This window comes from Aptenodytes forsteri, unplaced genomic scaffold, assembly GCF_000699145.1.
Source record: "Aptenodytes forsteri isolate BGI_AS27 unplaced genomic scaffold, ASM69914v1 Scaffold322, whole genome shotgun sequence".
Lineage (NCBI taxonomy): Eukaryota > Metazoa > Chordata > Aves > Sphenisciformes > Spheniscidae > Aptenodytes > Aptenodytes forsteri.
In genome coordinates, this window is record NW_008795045.1 from 423,348 (window position 1) to 446,998 (window position 23,651).

The following is a 23,651-nucleotide window of genomic DNA, read 5'->3' on the forward strand; positions in this document are numbered from 1 at the left end:
CTGCTGCTAACAACCCTCCGCACAGAAGAGCCCATCTGTCACCTGGTCCTGAACACAAGGAAATGGGAAGAAATGCATGGCAGTGGGCAGGTTACAACATGCGAATCCCTGTGGCTTTCTCCAACACCCCACCTCCATGGCTTCCACCACCTTCTCAACGCCATCATCAGTCCCCAGCTACCATCCAGAACCACATGCTGAGGGGTCCCCAGCACCTCCACCCCACCAGCCTGAAGCCACCCTTCAAGGGTCCTGATGGAGGCCCAGGCAGCATCATCCAGGGGTGGCCCCTGCCTTATGCAGGTTGTCCTGAGATGGCTGCAGGCTCTGTCATGCCCCCGCTCTCCCACAGCAAGCGGGCCCCCACAGGCATTTTATTATGAGGGGAAAAGAGCCACATACAGAAACACAAAAGTATGTATTTTGCTCTATTTCAAGACAAGGCAGGTGCTGCAGCCCCTAGAAAATGCCCTGGAGTCCCTGTGGCCAGGAAGCAAGTGGGTGCTTCACACGCGGACAGTCATTTCCAAGAGAAAGAAGATGTTTTCAAGCCCCAAGGAAGCACAAGGAGGTAGCACTGGGCAGCACTGAGCTATGGGGTGAGGACCATCAGCTGGGGAAGGAGCCTGGCTCCATGGTGGCAGGGACAGTGCTGCAGAGAAGTTGTTCTCTGGGTCACCATGGCCTCTCACACCTGGGCCACCGTGTTGCCCCAGACCCTGAATCCTTTGCAGGGTGAGACCCACCTTCCCTCCCTGCATGGGGAGCGGGCTCTAGGGCTTCACCACAGCCTCCTCGCTGCACCTGTCCTCCAGCCGCCAAGGGCAATCGACGTAGCGCAGCGCCCCGCTGACAGGGCCGCGCTTGGAGGGATCTAGGGCCAGCAGGCTCCGCAGCATCAGGGCGGCCTCAGCCGTCAGGCGTTTCCAGTGGCGGGGCAGGTCCTCCTCCAGGCCCATCTCCTGCCACAGCATGAAGTCCTCAAAGAAAGGGTCATCTGGCAGGCTCTGCTCCCAGGGGAAGTAGCCAGTCAGCAGGCAGAAAAGCAGCACACCGAAAGCCCAGGCATCCAAGCTGGTGTCGATGGGCACTCCTTGGGCATCAGCGGTGTTGCTCAGCTCAGGGGCTGTGTAGGGGATTACCCCGGCCACCAGCTTGAGCTTGGTACCCTTGGGCCGCGTAAGCCCGAAGTCAGTCAACTTGATGCGCCGACACTCGGGATCGAAAAGCAGCACGTTCTCAGGCTTGACATCACGGTACACAAGCCCTCGGCTGTGGATGAACTCCAGCGCGCTCACGAGCTGCTTGGCACACTGCTTAGCGGCTGGCTCAGGGATCCCGTCCTGCACAGGGAGAGAGACAGGTGGTATGGCACACGCAGGGCACCTTGGCAGCCCTGCCAGCTGGGCTCTCACCTGTGTGCTCTGCACTGGGGAAGACCTTTGTGTTTCTGGTCTTGCAAGCCCAAACCTGCTTCAGTGCTGTAGACCCCAGAGAGATCCACAGCCCATTGCCTTTATCTCCCTCCCTCTGACCCAGCCAGCCTGCACAGGGGCCAAACAGTCCCAATCCCCATGGCCTTGTAGCAGCGCTCACCCGGGGTTTGATGATAGAGATGAGGTCTTTGTGCAGTGCTGGTTCGTAGAGGAAGCCATAGTACTGGCTGGACTCAATGGCAATTCCAAACATGCCGATGATGGCAGGGTGGGTGGCGAGGGACAGTGCCACGCAATACTCATACAGGAAGGTGTGCAGCTTGGTACTGGCTTTGGGTAGCAGCTTGAGAGCCATAGGAGTCCCTGGGGAGGGGGAGAGTGGGTTAGACTCCCCTGAAAGTCACTCACACCAAGGCCAAACAGAGAGGGCACGGAGCAGCCATGGGTCCGGACACTCACAGCCACAGGGAGGTCTCTGGCCCAAAGCTTTGTGTGGATATATCCTGTGGACACCAGATCTGAGAGCAGGCACTGCCGCTGGTGTGAGTTTTGAGCCAGTCATTGCATGCACAGGAGCACTGGGCAGAGCAAGGCTACATGGGCCCATCAGTCTGAGCTGGGACTACTGGGGAAGAGTAGTGTCAGGGCCCTGTGGGTACTCATAGGCCTTAACGGCCTTGGCCAACCCCGCCTGGGACCTCCACTCACAGTCTCTGTCCATGGGCCTTAGGGCACCATTTAAGCTCAGGCTTGGGGCTTCACTCCCTGCCTGAGCTGTGTGGTGGGAGTGCTTGTTTCCAGCTATACATCCATGCCGGTGCCTAGCCATGAACCCTATTGAACCTGACTTGTAGATTGACTTCCCGGCTTGACCTTGGACCTGCCTCATCACTATAACCTTGCCTGATATTCTGGCCTGCCCCCTGGCATCACCTGCTCCCTGGCTGGGTGCAATGGGATGGTCCCTGGCTGAGGAGGTCCCTATCCTGCCGGCCTCCCGGGGAACCCCCCACCGTGCCTGGTGCCTGACCCCAAGGACCCACCAGCCCACCCAGCGCCCTGGCAAGTGGAGAGGAGGCAAGGCACAGTAGCTCATAAGGTGCAGTCAGTTCCTTACCTCTCTGCCTGTGGGTCACTAGCATCACGTGGCCATACTTGCCCCTGCCCAGCTCCCGAATAACCTCATAGTGCTCTGCCACCTCGGTGCGCACCAGGCTCTGAGCTGTGATCTCCAGGAGCTCATCTAACACGGTTGGTGCCGCTGTCCCTGCCGCTGCCACAGCTGCAGCTGAGCTCTCGGCCATTGCTGAGTGCTGCAGAAACACCACAGCCCGAGTCAGGAACATCACAACATGCGCAGAGAAAACCAGCTCGGACACGCCATGCAAACCATGCCATGGCAGGGGATATTTCTGCCACTTGGAGCCTGAGCACTCTTGCAGCTGTGCTAGAGTTGAGCTTGTGCTTTTATACAGTACACCTCTGGGCAAAACTGCTCATCATATAAAAGGTTCTGTATTGAAGGGAACCTCCTTCAGCCCTCTAGTCCTTTCCGGCCTCCAGACAGATGCTTGACTCTAATTGTAGTCCCTGGGGCCTCTCATTTCAAAGACCTGGATCACCTTTCTGTGTCAGCTGTACTAATGCTTGGCCTTCCAGGCCTCCTCTTATTCTAGTCTCCAAGGTGTTAGGCAATAAGCAAAACATTAACAGAGTCCCAGATTGTCAAGTGTGACCCAGTCCTCTTGCTCTCCTTAGCCTACTGCAGCAAGACCATGTCTCTCTACTCAGAAACCCACCCCTACTGCTTATTGAAGAAAGTCCTTGAGGTAGCAGCGGAGACAGACTTGCCCCTTAGGCAGAGGCACAGCTAGCCCATCACAAAAAAGGGATTACTAGTCAGAGGCAGTGTGCTCCGAGCAAGCAAAAGAGAGCTCAGTACCTCACACGCCTGATGATATTTCTCACCCAAAGTCACTCATCTGTGCAGCCAAGAAACTTAGGCAGGAAGGAAGCTCGGACATCAATGGCATTTTGAGCTACAGCCAGCTACTTCAGACCCATTTCAGAGGAATGCTTTTTCAGTGCCCCCAGCCAGCTACAAGGCAGCATTTTAAGGCACCTGTGGCAGCACTCTCCCCCTGACTACCTCCCTGTGCTCTGAACACAGGCACCCTGGGCCTGGGAGCCCCTCCTGGCTCTGGAGCAAGGTCACAGAACCAGAGTCACAAGATGGTCGAGGTCAGAAGGCACGTCTGGAGATCACCTAGTGCAACCTCCTGCTCACATGAAGATTAACTAGAGCAGGTTGCTCAGGACTGTGTCTAGTCCAGTTTTGAATATTTCCAAGGATGAAGACTCCACAACTGCTCTGTGCAACTTGTTCCAGTGTTTGATCACCTTTATGGTAAAAAAGTTTTTTCTTATGCTTAAATAGAAATTCTGTGTTTCAGGCCCACTGCCTCTTGTCCTGTCACTCAATATCACTAAGATGACCCTGGCTGTCATTTTTTTTACAGGTATTTATACACATCGATAAGATGATCCCCTCGAGCCTTCTCCTCTTGATGCTAAACAAGTCCCAGCTCTCTTAGCCTCTCCTTGTATGAGAGATGCTCCAATACCTTAATCATCTTCACGGACTGGATTCGTTCCAGTATGTCCACATCTCTCTTCTGCTGAGGAGCCCAGAACTGGACCCACTACTCCAGATGTGGACTCACTAGTGCTGAGTACAGAGGAAGGACCTCCCTCGACCTGCCTAATGCAGCCTAGGATGCAACCCAGGAGCCTGAGGGCTGCAGCATTCTTGGATGTATCTTAAACAGTGTGCAGTGAGACAGAGCTCTGGTGTAAAACCAGTGGCTCACCTCTGCACCTACAAACTCAGGATCTCTTCCCATGAAACACTCTGACTCACATGATGCCTTTCGGGGGGAGGGAATAGGACCTCATGTTGCTAAAAAGAAAGATGGCATCCTGGGAATATGAGTGGGAGCAGAAAGAATGAAGCCTTTCCCCTTAGTTTTTACATTGCTTTATCTGTGACCAGAGCTTATTACAGTTCCTTCAACTTCCAGCCCCCAATGCTGCTAAATCTGGTCATTCTTAAGAATCCAGTAATTTAGCAACAGAATTATTTAAACCTAGGAAAACTACAAAAAGGCTGGATTTGAACAGGAGACTGGGACTGCTTGTGGGAGAGCTCCCCTTCTTTACCCTTCCCTTCTCTCCTAGACTGCATTGCTAACTCTTATCCAGTTCAGAAGTACCAAGTAATTGGCCCTACTTTTCTGCAAAGGCTTTGGCTTGGTGAGAGCCAACAGCAGTCACAGTTAATACAGTCCGTAGGGAGTTCAACAATGAACAAGTGCATGCATGGGAGGGGATTAATGGAAGGCTGGGGAGAAATTCACAGGGAAAGATGGTCTGGAAAGTATTTTAGAGATTTTGCTTTGATGTCCTCCTGTTTGCTGCCCAGCCGGCACAGCTTGCGAAATTCCACACAGCAAGGGCATCGCAGAACCCGCAAACAGACGCACTCTGCCACTGACATTTCCAAACCGGTGTTGCCACATTTAGGTGTTAAAACAGATAGCCGAAAAAGCCTTTTAAAGAGTCCTAGCTAGGAATATAGAGAAAAAACTTAAAATGTAATAGACCTTTGAAAGACATAGACCTCCCCTTGATATTAGATAGGCTAAAGCCACACTAAATAGGGAGTGGAACAACAGGAGAGATGTCTGCTTCTCTTGTGTAGAACACATTAGATTTATAGTTGTGAAAAAAATATCAAAAGATCTCTTCCGTAAGATAGTGTTTCTCCTATATCAAATTCATGGTCATATACAAGTTCTTGTCAGCAAATGGTTCATCATCTTCTCAGATAACTTAATTTCTCAAACTTGAGTTAGATAAATTTTTTTCCCTTGTAGGCTGGCCACCTGTTAGTGCTATCTAACCCAAAGGTTAGAATCTTCTCGCTGCATCCACTTAATGTATTATTCAATAATGATATAATTTTCAAATATCTATTCATTAATCTGTTTTTATTTGTATTGAATTATTTATTATATGATTCATCTATTTTTTATATGATTCATTACTTCTCTCCTATTTACTGTGTGAAAACTTGCTTTTGTGAATGGGAGGATATGCTTCTCTGTATATTCTTGATTCTCACTCCAGCTTTGGGATCCAAAACATTTCAGTCCATAAGCTTTTGCAATTAAAAAAATCCAAAAATCTCTTGTGTCCTTCCACTCCACATTTCAAGTGGACTGCAATATAGGTGGCAAGGGTCCTTACTTCCATGCAAGGCCCCACTGACATAGGAGGGCAGATTGTCTGGGTACAGAGTAGAGCATCAAAGTGAAATAGCCAGCTTGGAAAAATAGATCAGCCAGAGGATATGGGTAGAGTGTCTTGCGGGACAGTGACAGTCCTGTGGGTCTGATCAGGGCTCCATATGAAGGAAGCCCCAGCTGCAGTCACCCCAGAACAGTTTGCAGGCTTTGGCCCTTGCTGCCCTTGAGGAAACTGATTACAGGACACAGTCCATACTTCAGGAAATAGCCAAAGTTGTGAGGTCTTTCTCTGAGATACCACTGCCATTAGCTAGGAAGCTAAGTGAGGGCCAAATTTGGGTCACCACTGAGTAGAGTGTGCCTGGGTGCTCTGCACCTACCTCTGTTACCTTCTAGAGTGCCATTTGCCCTTTGCAGAGTGACAAGCACTCTGCTGGGGAGGAGGCCACCAGGGCCCTGGCCAGGATGCACTCACCATTTGGCTGTGCTGTATTGAAGGCAGCAGGCAGGGTCCTTTTCAAAACTGTTCTTTCCTCCTCCTTCCTGTGCTTCATCCCTGCTAGAGGTCCTGTTTCCAGGCTGTCGATATGTGGGAAACCCTAATTCCCCAAAAGAGTCTCTAATTACAGCAGCAAGAAATTCACATCCTTTCCACCATCGGGAGATGTTTCCCAACTTCCTGAGGAGCTGAGAAGGAGCTAGCCTATGGAGATACAGTGTCTTGGTCTAGGTAATGTTATTCTGGTTCTTCAGCCAAAATGATTAATAAATTTGGTCCAGAAAAGCACTTCATCATACATGTCGAGAGCCAAAGACAGTGTAATCTCCGTACAACAGAGATGGTGCTATCACAACAGAATCACAGAGGTGTTTAGGCTGGAAGGGACCTCTTGAGATCATCTAATCCAATTCCCCTGCTCAAGCAGCGGCAGCTGAAGCAGGTTATCTAGGAAGGTGTCCAGTCAGGTTTTTAATATCTCCAGAGATGGAGACTCCACAACCTCTCTGGGCAACATACCACGCTCTTTGACTACTCTCACAGTAAAAAAAAAAAAAAACCAAACAAAAAAACCCCGAAAAAAGGTGTTTTCTTGTGTTTAGATGGAATTCCTTGTGTTTTAATTCGTGCACATTGCCTCTTGTCCTGTCAATGAGCACTACTGAGGAGAGTCTGGCTCCCTTTACTTCATTCCCTCTCATCAGGTATTTATATACATCAATAAGATCCCCTCTGAGCCTTCTCTTTTCCAAGCTGAAGAGTTTCAGCTGTCTCAGGCTCTCCTCATATCAAAGATGCTCCATTAAAAATGGCCTTGAGCATATGGCATGTAGGGTCCATTTTCTTGTCTGACCTTCTACAGAGCTTTAACCCAAACCAAATAACCAATAACATTTGGGGCACCTCTTACAAAAAGTCATGCAGGCTTGATCCAAAGACAAACTTTGCTCAAAAAAAGTCACTATAAAAGCCAGTGTTAACATTCTTGCTGTTAAGTATTTATATGATATCCTAATCCAAATTTACCTAACCTGCTGCTGAAGTTTCTCAGCTAGAGAAAAGAGTTTTTTAGTGCCTGTTATATTTCTCCTGACTCTTGCAGGGTTTATATGCACTGTGGTCAGAGGTATGACCGCAACCTATGAGAACATATCTTAAACTACTTAAACTACTTAAACATCCTTAAACTCAGGCTATGTATTTAACCAACGCTTTACTTAGGCTTCACAAACCGTCTGGCACACTGTGCTTCTCCAGTGCCCATATCAGTTAGTTTAAAAACAGATAGGATGCTTCCAGAAATTGTAGTCACATTTTGAATTTTGAATAAACATCTCCATGCTCTCTGGATGGAGATCAAGACATCTCTCAGTCTTCTTACTGGTTAAATACCTTCAAACAACCTTCTGTCCCATTCTCAAACTGAGACCTTTTGTCCAGCTCTCAGATCTGTTTTATGGCTCTTTTCTGAAGCCTCACCATTTTTTCTGCCCCCCATGTTAAACCACCAACTGTTCCTGGGGGAATGTCTCCTGCGACGCATTCAGCTAGAATTACCCTCTGCCTCATGCTGTGGCCCCAAGATCTCTTTTTGCAGGAAAGCCACACTGAGAAGCTGCACTACCTTATACATCCATTATGACTCCAGAGTTCTTCCAAATTACTGGGGTTTTTTGGGGAAAAACTCCACTTCCTCTCCACATCCCTTTCTGGGTGTTGCCTGCCTTGTTTCTACCTGAATACTTTTCCACCACCTTTAGTAAAGCACATTTTACTCAAATGGGCCTAGCGTATCAAGTAATTCAGCTCACTTGGTGTCTTTTGTTATCAAAACACCGTGTTCATTTCTGTCTAGGGGCTGTGTAAGGACCCTACCTGTGGGGGTTTGCTATCAACCTCTAAATCGCTGGTGGGAGTTTGGAGCAGTTCTCAGCCCAGTATTGGTTCGTACAGCACCTGCCAGAAACGTCCCATTCACTGATGGTTCCCTGAAAGCTATCTGTACAAGTTCATCCTGGCATTGGTCAAAATCAATAAGCCACATATTTTTAATGGATTTTAAAATAAGCCCAGTATAGTGGGAATTATTGGTGTCCTCACCCTACGCAATTAATTTGTTAAATCCTGACTCTGTTATAATACTTTTACCTTTGTCAATGATCTAGGAGAAAGCACTGAAATCATCCAGAAAATGTGTGCAACTGACAGAAAATGTGTTTGGGTAGATAATGCATTGCTTGATAAAACTAGTGCATGCACATACACACATACAAAAGTGTTTCAAACGACCACAGAAGTCAGGAGTTTAGTCTGGCATTGAGTGACAGAAAAAAAAAAAAAAAAGAAATGTCATATGAATCAGACAAATCTAAGTTCTTCGTGCTGCTTTGTAGATAAAATGGGCACTGTGTAAACTCAGAAAAGTAGATCTGGTATAGCCTCACTTCCTTTGCAGGCCTTAATGTGTAGGATGATACAGAATTGCACTAGAAATAATCTACAGTGATATACACACACATCTTAATGATACAGATACAAGTCTAAGAGAATGCATTGAGGGCAGAAAAAAAAAAAAAAAAGAAATGTCATATGAATCAGACAAATCTAAGTTCTTCGTGCTGCTTTGTAGATAAAATGGGCACTGTGTAAACTCAGAAAAGTAGATCTGGTATAGCCTCACTTCCTTTGCAGGCCTTAATGTGTAGGATGATACAGAATTGCACTAGAAATAATCTACAGTGATATACACACACATCTTAATGATACAGATACAAGTCTAAGAGAATAACGATACAAGGGTTACTGGTGTTGTAGATTCCACTTTTGCATTCACTCTGCTGAAGAGAATGCCCAAAAAGCATCAGAGGCAGGAAACATCAGCAGTAGAGGCAAACTAGCATTTTCCAGATGCTAAATTAAGAAAATAAGTTTCACTGTAAACAAAAAAATATATAGCCGTTCAGCTTTAGATAGACTAAGATAGATTATAACAAAAGAAGAGCTCTGTTCTGAGACGATGTGCCTCTTACAGTGAACTCTAGTTTCTGCAGAGGTTCCTACACCCAGATGCCCTGAGGCAGTCTGAAATTTAATCTCTGAAAATCAGCTGAGTTAGGAAAGCTGTATTTCTGAAGAGCTGGCCACCTGCTAATGACTTCTGCACTAGAACTGAGAATATCATGCACCAGTGGATTTTGTACTTTTATTAGAAATGCGTTCCTTCCATTTGCTCTGCTTTGCATTCTTCTTTATCTACTTTTTTATGATTTTTTTTGGAATGTTAAAAATATACTGATGTGAAAGCCTGGTGTCTCTAGGGTAAATTTCCTGAACTCTTCTGGAGGCCAGCTGATGGGTCAACAGAATTAGCTATTGGGTGTTCTCTATCTTTTTAACGGTATCGGTGAGACCGCAGTTCAGCAAGCTAGCGCTGGTTTCCACAGTCTGACAGAAAAAGGACGAGAGAACAACCATGAGAATGACAACAGGGCTGATAATTACAGGGGAAACTTCCAGGGGAGCAGGTTTTTTAGCTTATCAAACAGATAGTGAAGAAGTGACTCTGTCATCTGTATGTACCTTTGTGGTTACTAGAATTTCACTAAAGAGGGCTCTCCCAATTAAGTAAAAGCATTATAATAAAACCAATAGCTGAAGCTGAAATGAGGCAATTTCAGACCTCAACTGCAGTGCAGATTTTGTGAAGAAGGATATTTGCCCCTAAAAATCTCATCAAACAGTATGGAAGAATATCCTTCCATCTCTGGAACTTTTAACTCAAGAACGGCGCTTTTTTTTTCCCTAAAAGGCCCACTCCAGCGCAAACCATGTTTAATACAGGCAAGGGATCAGAACAGGTTATCGCAGTGGTTGTTTCTGGCCTTATTGCTGATAGATTTACGACCTTCTCTCTAAAACTGGTCAGCAGGCTAGTGCTTAATCTCACTGCGGAGAACTGCATGACTGTCCCCTTAGCAGAACTGTGTATTGCTCTTCTTGGGCAGAAACACCTAGCAGCCTCCCCGGAGAGAGCCCCGTAAGCCTCTCCCCAGCAAGCAGTATACCACAATCTCCTCGCAGCAGCCTCCTCGAACACAAATCGGCAGCAATCTCGCGGGGAGCAAGCCACATCACACCCTCCTCCCAACCAACCAGCCAGTATCGGGGCACCATCCCACTGGACACAACCGGACACAAAGCAACCTTTCGGGGCAAAGCCACCTAACGAGCTCACCATCAACCAGATGTGGGAAATGGGTGTGCTCCATGTTGTGCCGGCATGCTACGCCGGAGTCTCCAAAAGCGGTTTGTGAGGGGTGGGTGCCCTTTTACGTGCCTGTCCAGTCTCCTTCACCCTGCCACGGCTGCGACTTCTCTTCCCGCACTCCCTCCCCGTCCGTACCAAGCCTCTCACCTTCTCCAGCAGCGCAGCACTGACGGCCGGCCGTGGACTGCCTCGCTTCCCCTGCTGCAGCCTCTGGGCTGGGTTCAGCCTGCGCCGAGCAGCCGGAGGGGGCTGCCAGACATTACGAGGCTAAGCGTGACGCTCCGCCCCTTCCCCATGGCTCTGGTCCTGGGGGCACACTGCCTCCCTGCTGAAGGTGACCTCTGGGAGAGAAGAAAAGAGGGGGAATGGAGGGAGGAAGGGGGCTATCCATCTGCCCCATTTATAGAAGGGGAGGTGTTGCAGGGATCGGGGTGGGGTCGTTGTTTCTGCTCTAGCCATACCATCATAAGCCCCAGGGACCCTTTGGCAGACCCACCCTTTTCATCCCTTCCCTCCAGCTTGGGCTCTCATTACAGCTGAGGGAGCAAAGCAGCTCCCTGGTGCGTGGCCCTTGATCTAGGTCTGTGCCAAGTAAAAGTACGGCCGTGATGGCGGGGCTCAGAATGACCATGGGCTGCCAGTGCTTGCTCTTGGCCGCCAAAGGGTCTGAAGACATGTCTGTCCCAATTGCCTGTGTCAGTGAGCACCGGAGACCAGGCACAAACCATAACTGTTTCAAGGTCCCTTCATGGGGCCTGGTGGGTCAGGCTCCTCACACACACACCCCAGTACTACAGAGCATTACGGAGAAGGTGAAATTGTTAATGGTAACTACAATGACTTGCAGGCATTTCACCTATTCTCAGTACCTCGACCCAAACTATAATCCTGTATCAGAGTCCTCTTTCTTCCACTTGAGTGTGGAGAGGAAAGCAACCCCTGGGGACACCGACACCATGCAGGTCCTAGACCTTGGCTCTGAAGCACAGGTGTTTGCTCACAAGGAGATGGATCAATTTGTATATCGGAAGCAGTGATGCGTGCAGGTGTGACACTCCTGTGTCACTGGCCTCCCTGTTACCTAGTGCTGGAGCCACGCAGGGGACCTGCAAGGCTTAAGCACCTGATGAGCCTCTGCACTCCCTCCAGGGCACAGTATGGTGAGGAAGACTGAGAGAGGACAGAGGTGAAAGACACTCTAACAGAAGAGCAGAGCAGCCCCTATAAGCGTAAGCACTCTGGGTCTCCAGCACAGGACTGAACCATCTTGCCTGCTCCCTGAAGGGAGGGGAATTACACCAAGGGCTTGTCACTCAGTGCTCTGCCCCACATAGGGACAGTAAGGTGAGATGCACTGGACTGCCATCACAGACCTGTGAAGAGCAAGTCTGCTGCCTCTCAGAGATCGTGCAAATCACAGGGCAAGAAGACTAGCACAGTCAGGCTCCCAGCTGTCCCTGTTCTTCTGGATAAGAGGTGGGGAGTGAGGTTGTGGTGCTGATGACCTGAAGGTCTTGTACCATTCAAGGCTGTCCCTTCACACTCATTCTTGAAGGATGCGCCAGTGATTGGGCAAGGCCTTCAATGTGCAAAGTCACTACAGGCAGGAACATTACAGCTGAGGGCGGTGCGAGTGTATAGGAGAAACCTATATCCAAGGATTCAGCACTGGGATAAATGGTGTAGTGTGACCACTGCTCCCCAGGAGCATGGCCCCTGTATTATCTGGTCTTCTGGGGGACAGAATGGGTGAGACTGTTGCCTCTACTTTAGCCACAAGTCAGAAGTCGAACTGAAAAGTGTCTCTGGGGACTTGCTTGAAGTCACAGGTACAAGACAATGCTGGGAAAGGAACCCGGGTGCCCTGACTCCCCAGTCCCTCTCTCCTCCATTCCAATCACTAACTCAAACCTTCTTCCAGATCTAGGAACAAAATATGGTAGTCTTCCTGATTTTCCAGCAAATTTTTTAAGAGACAGATTTCTTATGTTTTACATGCCTACTGAGATTGCGACCTGCTGAGTGGTTTGGCTCAGACAAGAGACCTCTTCCACAGCCTTGCCTGCAGTGTACCAAGAAGTAGCAATTTGGCTGAGGGCTTGCCCCATACCTGCTCTTCATCTGACACTACCTCTGCAGGGCTTGTCATGCATTCCCACAACACAGGGAAAATGTCACATACTGGGTATCACATGTGTGTGAGACTCCCTGCTCTCTGTTCCCTGAGGATTGGGCACAGAGCATCTGTTGGAGGTCCTAGGACCTGCTGTCCTACTGATGAAGTCAGCATTTGTGCATTTCAGGACCTCTGTAATTTAACACCTACACCTATCTCACCCGTGCTGCACACATTTTGTCCTGCTGGCAACCAAGATATTGGTCAAAGTCAACACTGGCAGAGCTGGAAATATGATGTAACCAAGACCGCCTTTGTCTTTCGGAAAGTTGGTCCCAGGCTGTGGACTTGAGGATACACTGTCTCCAGCCATGCAGAACAATTTGCCTTCAGCGCCGTAAGCAGGCCCACAAAGAATCTTGCAAAAAGCAGTAAGTCAAGGTCAGTTGTGGATCTCTACATATCCTTCAGGCAAACACTGTAGGCAACCACTGGAGATGAACAGAAGAGGAAAAGTGGAAAAGGGGAGGAATTCCAAGTGGGTATTAATGGCACTTCTGTTCAGATTGCCTAATATTGTCCACTGCAAAGACTCCTTTCAGATGCATGTTTATGCTTTGTGACACACACAAGCATTGGGGCTGGCCTATCTAACAACAAATACTTTATGAAAATGCATCCTTTTCCTCCTCTGAATTATTGTTGGGTTTAGCATGATAAATATCCTGTCCCTTGCATGCCTGGCTCAGAATAGGTAGCACACAGAAAAATAATGGAACGTGAATATGCCCAAGAGCCGGACATGGCAGCCAGTGTCACAAAGTCATAGCAGTGACAACTCCATGATGAACAGCTGGACTAAAGCAGCTGCAGTGAAGGGACCTAGTCAAGAAGGACTCTCCCACACCTCTTCAGTACTTCCTTCTCTTCCCTTATCCCTCTTCCTTGGCATACACACAACAGCCCATTTCACTCCCATCAGAATAGCGGGAATTCTCCAGGTACACACTGTACACAACTCTAAAGGATCAGGGTTGTATTCCTATTAGTGAGTGCTCAAAATCAGACAATGACAGATGTATCGTTGCAACTGGAATGCTGCCCCTTCAAAGAGAAATCCACCAGGCTCCAGCAAGTACCCGAAGAGCTACTGAGGGGACTGACTGCTCCAACACACCACTAGCAGGACACTCAGTTTCTCAACTGTTGGCCGTAGCGTGAACCCTTTCTCTGCAATACCCCTAGCTAATGATGCTGGTGATTTCCGGAGAAGGTGAGTTGGCTGGAGAGGTGTGTACTCCTGTCTCAGAATTACCCAACCCCATGTGGCTCTTTAGTTTCCATTCTGTACTATCGAAGGTGCAAACAGCATCTAGGGTGATGGAAGATTTGATGCCCATTTGGACCCAAGAGAGCACTCTTTGACACCGCACTGGTATGGAGGCTTATCAGCAGGGACATATGTGAGAGAAAGCTGCTGAAACAGGAACACCAAGCTCCTTTATCCAGGACCTAAAATGGCACTGCTCTTTTAATGTTGTAGTCTATGGCAATACTAAGGTTTTCCATATATTTTCAAACTGACCATAAGCAGCTTTTCAGAGCAGTCATGATCCCTTCATTTCCAGTACTCAGTTTTGCTCAGCCCTTTTCAGAACCAGATTTGTGCCTGATGCTGGAGTGGGAATAGCTCTTTGACTTTCCCCATTGCTTTCCTACTTCTTCTTCTATTAATAATTCTGTGAGCTGCCAACACTTTCCTCCCCTCCAGCCTCAGCAGGCAGGCAAGCAAGCCAATCTGCAGGGTGCTACAGGGTGGGGGCTGCCTCCTGGACGGAGAGCAGGGGCCCTGAGCTCTCCTCGGCACAGGCAGGGTGCTCAGAGGAGTCCACCAGCTGCGCAGACCATTTGTGCTCTGAGGTCATTCAGCGCTACCCCATCGCTGAGGAATCTGCTGGCCGCCTTCCTGACAGCGCCGTACAATGTCCCACCTCGCCTGCCAGCTAACACAACACGCTCATGCTGAGCCCAGGCCCTGCTCCCCAGAGGTGCTTCTTAACCGTGCTCCCAGCTTCGGCAGAGTCTGTCACACCTGAGACCTCTGGTCACCCGCTGACCACCATATCTGCTTCAAAACACAATGGGACAAAATTCAGTCCCATTTCAGCCTCCTCCCTTCACGTTGCTGTTGGGTGCGTTGGGTGCAGAGCGGTTGCAAGAGGCAGTGCTAACACGTTGGTATCCATAAGCACTGATCCCAATGCCTTGGAGCAATGCTGGGACAGTGCCCTCCCACCCCAGCACAGGGACAGGCACTCACAATAGCTGTATTTTTACCCTTTTCTGTTGTGATGTCTCCCAGCCTGTCCTCCAGGGCTTAAAACAATATCCAGTATCCAGGATGCACATCAGCTTTCTCCCTGAAGCTCAATGACTTATTTGTCATCACAGGTACAGCTAGGGACTGTCCGGGTAGCAGCTCATCTTGCAGCACCCACCCTAGCCCGGTGAGATGGTGCCATCGCAGCAGGCTGAGTTGGCTGGGGCTCTGGATGGCTTGGAGACAGATCTTGGGGAGGGAAGGGTTGCAGTGGGGCTTTGCAGGAGAAAAGGCTGGACTTGCGGAGGAAGAGTGGGACTTGCGTGGTGGGGCAGGGGCAACATGTTTTGCTGGGAAAGCTTTCTTCTGTCAAGGCAGAGAGAGGGGCCAGCTGCTTCTAAGAGACAGGGAGCCAGGAGACAAGGGAGATAACAAGGCTGGCAGGGCAGGGGCTCGCCAGCCAGGGCTTGTCCCACAGTGTCCCACAACATGGGAGCACAACGTGGGAGCAGGGCAGGCCCAGGGATGGGAGTCGGGTTCAACTGAGAGTCCAGATCATCAGGTGAGTTCGTAGTGACAAAGCAGGTACAAGGTCCAGCTGAGAAGTTGATCTGCAGGTCAGGGTCAGTCCCAGTGGTAGTAGCCAGTGCCAGACACAGTCCAGTGATTGCCAGGAAGGTCTGAGGTCAAGCCAGGAAGTCAGTCCATGTGTCAGGGTCCAGACAAACAGTGTCTATGGCCAGAAACAACCATGAAAGAGGTGGAGACAGACCACGATACATCAGGCCGGGACTAAAAGCCCAGGGCTGAGCTGAAATGGGGCTCCTGGTCCCATGGGCAAAGGTCGCAGATGGAGGCCCAGGTGAGGATGGTGCCCTTGGGGCAAGGCAAAATGATGGCCTCTGCCTACCTCTCAATTTTTCAGCAGCTTCATGTCTGCCTCTAGCAATGGGCTGGAAGGCAAAGGATGCTCCCGCTCCCCAAGGAAGGCTGACACAAGTCAGCTGGGCTCTGGCGCTGGCTGGGGGCATTGCACCATCACGGTGCCAGGAGGCCCCTCTCGAGGCCAGTTCGTGCTTCCCGGTGCACACCCCGGGGCTGCTTCAGCCAAGGTCATTCCTGGAAAAAAGTTTTGTCCAATTTTCTCTGAAAGACATCCAGTGACATGGGCTCCAGGCTGCTTGCAACACTGCCGCCTTCTTTAAAGAAACAATGACAGAGGAGAGAAGCTGTAATAGCTATAATAAATAGGTATAATAAAACCTTGAGGGGAATAAATAAGATGAAAATAAATTACTGCTCACTGTCTCTTCAAAAGACAAGACACAAGAACTAGAGGCAGGTCCAAAACAAACACAAGGCTTCCTCACGCAGCACGCCTTCAGCTGTGGACACCTTGCCTCAGGAAAGCATGGGTAATAAACGGTAATGTGGTTTCATAAAATAACTAGATGGAGATGCTGCAGAGGAAAAGCACAATTAAATACAAAGATTCAACATCTGTCTCAGACTGCTGGAGGCTAGGAGAATATTTGGGGGATTTACTACATATTTCCTTGCTCTTATATCTTCCACAAGGAATTTGCCACTGGATGGCCTCACACCCAGGATATAGCATTAAACGGTGTTTTATTCTGATCTGGTTCAGCTGTTCTCATTCATTCCACTAATGAAATACTGTGGTGGCATGAGTATGCTGCAGCACCCCTTGGGCAAAGCTAACAAGGCAATAAGCTCCATGGCCCCGCTCTGGAACCACTTCTCCCAAAACAGCCCCATAGCTGCTATTTAAATAGCTGGCAAGTGATTGTCCTGGGCTAGCTTGTCACCTTTGCAGCCTCTCCTTGCTAGGGTGACAGCTTTCAGATGGGTTGAGGAGGTAAGATGGGAGGGAGTTTGCCTTGTGGGTGGAACAGAGACCTCACAGGACAGAGGGTTTCCAGAGAAGGAGTGGATGCCAGCCCTAAGCAGTAGCATGCTGGATTATTTGTCCTTTCTCTTCAAGGGCCACCTGCAAGTGCGTTGTCGATGGAATGGTATCAGAGGACTGGGCAGAGAGCCAGCCTCTTAGAAAACAATTCTTTGGCCACTGAGGGAAGGTCTCAGCTTCATATGGCAGAATTTGGTGAGACGGATCTGCATTCACCTTATCCACCACCTTCAAGATTTTATAAACCTCACTCATAACTTCTTTCAGCCTTCCTGTCTCCAAACTGAAGAGCCGCAGCCTTTTCTGTAGTTCCTCATAAAGCAACTATTCCATCCCTTTGATTGCTGTAGTTTCCCTTCCCTGTGCCTTGTCAAACTCCACCATGTCTTTCTTGAGACCAGAACAGCCCCCACTGCTCAAGATCAGGATGCATGGAAGTTTTATACAGTGCTAAAATGGCACCCTCTGTCTAACTCTAAATACTCTTGCCAGTGATGCCCAACATTTATTTTGGCTGCTGCTGCATAAGCCCATTGTATAGGGTAGTAAATGACAACTCCAGGATCTCCTTCCTAATCTGCAACTGCAGATCTGAACTCCAAGTTCAGCATTATGTAGGAATGTGCTAGATTATTTTCCCGAAATGTATTACCTTACGTGTATCCATGTTGAAGCTCATCTGACACTTTTCTGCCCAACCACTTAGTTTTGTGGGATCCTTCTGAAGTTCCTTGCCATCAGAACAGTATTTGACCACTCAGGTAAAGTCAGTATCATCCTCAGACTTGGAGATTTCACAGTTCAGTCACTTCTCCAGGTCAACCATGAAGATGCTGAATAAAACTAGTCCCAGGAGCAATCCCTGAGCTATCCTCACTGCTTATTCTTCTCCACCCTGAGAAGTGTCCCATGCACCCTACCCTTTGCCTCTTGTCCTTTACTCAGCTTTCATTCCATAAAAGGACCTTTCTTCCAACCCTGTAGCAAGTTAGTTCCTTTAGTAACTTCCGGTGAAGAACCTGTCAATGGCTTTTTGGAAGTCCAAATATATTATGTCTCCTGGATCTCCTCTATCCATGTGCTTATTGAGACCCTCACAGAACCCAGCACGACAATAACGCAGGATTTCCCTTTACAGAAGCCAGATGGACTCTTTCTCCACAGACTGCTATTCACACACTCATCAGTCTAGACACCACTCTCTTACCACAAATGGAAGTCAGACTCACCAGCCATTTTTTATAGTGGGGGGGTTACACTGGCAATCCACCAGTCCTCTGGCACAGAGACGTTAATGACAGGTTATACAGCCTGGCCAGAAGTTCGCAGTTCCACATTTGAATTCCTTCGGGACTTTCAAGCAAAGGTCATGCAGTCCTTGTGACTTATTAACATTTAAAGTATCTGTCTGGTCTTGCTTCAAACTAAGCTGTCTCCTCTGCTGCTATCTACTGCAAATATGGCATCAGGAGTGGAAATCTCCCCACCAAGCAAGGCACTCCTCTACTGGAAGGTGGAAGAAGCAAATGTATCCCAAGGCTTCTCTCCCAGACAGACGTAAAAGAAAGGAGATTTAAAGCTTCCTAAACTCCCTGAGAGAAACATCTAAAGTCTGATGTCTTGGCAAATCCACCTCTCGAGCTGAATTGTCTTGTCTCTTTCCCAGAAGCATGGCTGCCGGTGTGGCCGTTGCTGCATCTGCAAGGTGATACTATTGAGGGGCAGAGGCAAGAAATCAAGACTGGTCTGGAAAACTATAATACGTGGAAACCAGACCCAAGTGATGCTAGGGGGTGATATTAAACTAAGGAAAAGTGCATTAATTGTATAGATTCATTTAGCTGCTTTGAAATTCAGTTCCACAGAAGTGATCTGTTAAATCTAAGCCCTTCTCAACTGGGGACCTCCCAGGGTCTGAGCTTCAGCTTTCCTTGTCACTGTGGTCCAATGATCCATCTCTGGTATGAGATGACACTAAGAAAATACCTAGATACATGGATGGCTGAGGACCTGGAACAAAAGTGAATAGGGAAGAGACATGCAAATATGCAGACAGAATCAAAACAGGCAGAAAAACCTCCTTACCCTGATAAGACATTATTGGATGGACATGTGGGGTGGGGGCTATGGATTTCAACATCAACAACCCTGCTACCACAGTCCTTCTGTCTCCAGAGAAAAAGGAGGCAGGACAGTCTTTGGCTGTATTCAAGCAGCCTCTGATCCCTGCTAGCCTGGGTTTACCTTCATGCTATCCTGCCCTGTAGGAGCTGTAAGACCTGTCTACCGCTATGGTCCCTGGAGATTTTTCAGTTTGCGTAGCCCATCCAGGGAACTGCCGTCTGAGGGATGATCTGCAGGCATGACATAAGCTATAGGATGCCCAGCTGTGCTTCATCCCTAGAGGAGCTCAGGTGTAGTTTAAGTCTTCCAGAGAGGAGAGTTCATCAGACTCTGTGACCACATGAAAACTGAGGCTTCACTCGTGGGAGGTTCAGAGTCCTCCCCCATCAGAGAGTCAGAGAGCTGCTGGTGCCGAGATGTTAGCAGGGATTGTTCCAGACATGAAAGGAACTGATCCTCCAGATGAGCCCTGACCTGCCTCCCCTTTATATCCTGTCATAACAGGTGGCTCCACCAGTTCTCAGCAACCTCACATACATGGTAAAACATTACCACTCTTTGTGGAGAGGCTTTTCTCTTCTAATCCTCAGTTTCTAATCACAGAACCAGGCAGAAAGGATACGTCCAGGATAAACATGTCCATCCTATTTTGTCCTGAAACATTCAGGTTGTCATCTTGTTTGCGTTATCGTGCAATGGAAGGTTCTTCTGCAATGTTTTTTCCTTACCAGAAAGCTCACATATTAAGATTATCTTTTCAAAGAAGTCTAGTTTTGGCTCCTTGAGTTGGACAGCCCAAGCCTAAGCACCAAAGCCACAGTGCACACTAGAGGTGAAGACAGCAAACAGTGCTCAGCACTTCTCAAATTCATGCCCTCGTTGTTCCTAGGTGGACCCCAAAACTGTGCTCATACTTAGAGGTCTAAACACCAGAGATGTCAAGTGAAGCAGTAACATATTATTATTTCTGACATATGGCAGTGCAAACAGAAAGGATGTACTGAACAGGTTTGGAAAACGCCTGAGTAGGCTTGACTAGTAGGACTGGACATATCAAGATGCTAAACCAAAATGTATTATCCAACCCATGCAAAACAGGGAACAGAAAAAGAGTTTTTGGCCTTGAGTCACATCTTGTTCTTTTGTACCTCCATCAATCCATAGTAACTCCACCAACTACAACAGAATTACTTCAATTTGCAGCACATTTTGGCTCAAATTGCACTTACATTCCAAAGGAGATAAGTTCAGAATTATTCTAACAAAATTATGTGTAGTATGAACAGAAACTAGACCTAGAATAATTAAAAAAACCCAAATACAACCAACCAACCAAAAAAACCACAACCAACACAAAACAGTAAGAACTTGAATCCACAGTTCATTTTTTAAAGGATTTTATTTCCTGGACACTTCTAAAGACATTTTTTTAAAAACTGGGGGGGGTGTTCCACAGACTTTCTAAAAACACAAATGCCAGTAATTTCTGGAGGAACCCAGAGTACCCAAAGTGACTGTGTATCATTGCCCAACCATCTAGTTTCCTGAGATAAGTGACATTGCTGCTCTTTACCGTTGTGCACGTCTAGTTCAGTACTAGCTCACTTCTGCTGAAAAACCTCTCAGCGCAGCTGAGCTAGCAGAGGTCATGGGCTTGCACTACAGGAAGCTGGTCTTCCCATGCGGGCACATCTATATAAGTTCACTTAAGTCGTTGCTATCAACATCAGTCTTTTGCTCAGATGAAATTCAAAGTGCTTTTCTCCACAGCCACTGACCCAGACTTGTGAACCAGCTTGTGGCCAGCTGTCAGTGATAAAACCAGGACATTGAGCAGATATTTTCCTCCATTAGGAAAGACACAGATCAAAGCCTCTTCCATATTGGCCGTATAAACTCTTCAAAAACTATCCATCTCTTGGGGTCCCTGCACTATACTCCGCTATTCCTTCAGAGGAGGAAATGGCTAGGGTATTTTCGCTCATCTGGCTGGAGCATGGATTAGGTGCCTCTCTGTAATGTTGCCCAGTGGCTCTCAGCCACAGCTTGGAAAGCTGAAAGCTCTCCAGCTAATGCATTATTTTCTTTCGGTGATCTCATGTTTAAAGCATCATTTCCTTAGCCTTAAGCTCTCCCATGGGGTCAGTAAATTCCACATTCAAAGAAGATTTTAATTCCTTGGTGAGTGACAAGCTGGAATGGTGATTTGAGTCCTAATCCCTCTCTTGAGTGGTGAATGAAGCATCTCGTCATTAGTACATCAGACAGATGTTATCAAAGATGTAATGGCAATAGCAAACACCAGCAATCTGAGCCAGCTGGAAAACGACAAGACTTGGCATGGTCCCCTCTCCACCCCATCAGCCTGCAGGAGTCTTTGGTGAGCCCTCCCTGCCTCCCTCCTACTGGTATAGCATGACACAGTGCAGACATCTTTCTTTTCCTTTATCTTCCAGCTCTTTTCCTTCCTTCAGACCCACCATTCCCCAATTTGCCTGGGGGGAAGGAATTAATATTTAAAACTTGTTCCACTTTATTCATTCCTGTTTTATTTCCTTCTCCTTTGAATTGCTTTCCAGCTCCTTGTCTTTCTGCTGAAACGTCCCGACATGTTCCTCTTCAACCCCCTTTGCATGTACCACTTGGCATCAGCCCAGCAAAATAAGTACATTTGGGGAGGCAGTGAAATTAGGGCTCAGCAAGGGAAGGGGGTGGGGGAGATCCCAGAAAAATCCCAGATGCCCATTTTTCCCCAAGTTGCTTTTGTCTTACTGAGGATTAACCTCCATCATCCTACCAACTTCTTTGTCCACTTCCTGCCATTATCCTGGGTTCAGCAGTTCCTGGGAATTTAACTTTGCGCTTTGGCATAAGATCTACAAATCACCCAGCAACAGCCATGAAGCAACGCCAGGCCACCTGTCTCTTACAGTGCCATTGCTCGGAGCGTGATGGAGGAAGACTTAGTGACAGCGAGGAGTGTTTATCACCTCAAATCTCTAGGGCACCTGGAAATAGAAATGTCCCCTGCCTTGCCTCTCCAGTGCTGACCCACTGCCTCTCCTTTGAAGCAGATCTTCCTTTAGCTCTCTCCACAGAGGGGCTCTACCTCCACTTGGTACTGCTGGCTTTTTGCTCCTCTCCAACCGAGGTACCTCTGCTAACGTTATCTGGTGTTTAGCCAGAGCTGATTCTTGGCCCATTAAGTCAGGGAGATGGAAGGGAGGCATGGGATACCCGTGACTTTCAGGAAGCACCATCACTGCCAGTGTCTTTTCCCACCCTGACGCTCCACTTCTGCCTGTCCTGCCTTACCATCTGCCTCCTACACCTTTCACTTGCCTATTTGTTTTCTCACCCTTCTGTCCTCACGGACAGACAAGACTTATTCAACAGATCCTTGGCAAGCAAAAAAAATCTGTACAGGTAAGATGTACATGGACTAGTGAAGGTGGTCTTCAAGGGTCAGCCTCAGGTCTCTTTTCCTCTTGTTCACAGTGTCTCTTTTCCTTCTCTCTGAGGTCCTTGAACCCTCTACTTTTCCCACAACTCTCTGATTTTCAGCAACCAGCACCACTCTGTGCTCTCTTCACTGCCCATCTCCCACAGCTTTCCCTTTCACAGCCAACCATGTGCTCACTCTTCATCCCCCCGGTAACTCTTCACTCTGCCTGTTCCAGTTTCATCAAAGACTCCTTCTGCCTCCTTCTTCCCTGCCCTGGAAAGACCCTAAAGCTGTGCCATCTCTTCCTATTCTGTGGTCTCTGCTGCTCTGCCTGTAGTCACCTGCCATAAGTAGCTGCTTGCAGACATTTAGTCTGCAAAAAGAGAGAAAAGTGCAAGAGTGAGATGTTATACAGACAGATAATTAGGGCTGCGCCTCAGCAGGATTTTGCAGAGGCAAAAGAGACAGGATTATGTGCGCTCTAGCCATGTTGCCAGCCACTGTAGTACAAGCCCAGTCCCACTTGGAAGCCCTTTGGCTGTGAATAATGATTTCGATCTGACATAACCTGCTAAGATTGTCTAAGCAAAGCGCCCTGCTGACAAGGCTATGCAGCTTTAGCCTGGCTCAGGCTGTGAGTAGAACAAGTTCATGGCTGCTTGCAACAGCCTTGACAAAGCCAAACACAACAGTGTTGCTCTCTGCCTTGGTGTTACACAGTAAAGTGACACCAGCAGACCGTGGGCTGGAAATGAGCAGCAAGAAAAAACATTGCTGCAGGGCATTGTTACTTTTGTTTTTCTGGCCTCGAGTGATTTTAATGATGTGATTTTATAGTTGCATTAGCAAAGAGGGTTCCATCATTTTGTTTGTTTATTTTTCTTCCACTATTTATTATACTCCACTATCAAGAGAGAACATTTCTCTGGTTATCACATCTGAAAATACAGCTGTGATGTACATCCTTGTCCTGGTTTCGGCAGGGATAGAGTTAATTTTCTTCCTAGTAGCTGGTACAGTGCTGGGTTTTGGATTTAGGGTGAGAACAAAGTTGATTGATAACGCATGTTTCAGTTGTGGCTAAGCAGTGCTTACACTAGTCAAGGACTTTTCAGCTCCCCATGCTCTACTGACTGAGAAGGCTGGAGGTGCACAAGAAGCTGGGAGGGGGCACAGCCAGGACAGCTGACCCAAACTGGCCCAAGGG

At 48.2% G+C, this 23,651-nt stretch overlaps 1 protein-coding gene across 3 annotated transcripts; it reads right to left on the reverse strand.

Annotated features, from left to right (window-relative positions):
* Window positions 1-401: 401 nt before the first annotated feature.
* On the reverse strand, window positions 402-10,736 carry LOC103897025 (serine/threonine-protein kinase SBK2). 3 transcript variants are annotated; one of them, XM_009276976.2, is made up of 4 exons: window positions 10,657-10,736; window positions 2,554-2,749; window positions 1,597-1,799; window positions 402-1,343 (listed from the first exon to the last, which is right to left on the reverse strand). In XM_009276976.2, exons 2-4 carry the CDS (start codon window positions 2,738-2,740, stop codon window positions 774-776), a joined length of 960 nt encoding a protein of 319 aa, XP_009275251.1. In that variant the 5' UTR covers window positions 2,741-2,749; window positions 10,657-10,736; the 3' UTR covers window positions 402-773. The 3 variants fall into 3 exon arrangements, with proteins under 3 accessions (XP_009275251.1, XP_009275249.1, XP_019326993.1); XM_009276974.2 differs by lacking the exon at window positions 10,657-10,736 and adding an exon at window positions 10,477-10,634; XM_019471448.1 differs by lacking the exon at window positions 10,657-10,736 and adding an exon at window positions 6,219-6,294.
* Between the last annotated feature and the right edge of the window lie 12,915 nt (window positions 10,737-23,651).

What these genes read in the sequence shown, in the direction of transcription:
- LOC103897025 (XM_009276974.2), bottom strand. An exon ending in AGTGACCCACAGGCAGAGAG is followed by an intron (nt 1,800 to 2,553) that starts GTAAGGAACTGA and finishes CCCCCTCCCCAG; the next exon opens with GGACTCCTATGGCTCTCAAG. An exon ending in TCTCTATCATCAAACCCCGG is followed by an intron (nt 1,344 to 1,596) that starts GTGAGCGCTGCT and finishes CTCCCTGTGCAG; the next exon opens with GACGGGATCCCTGAGCCAGC.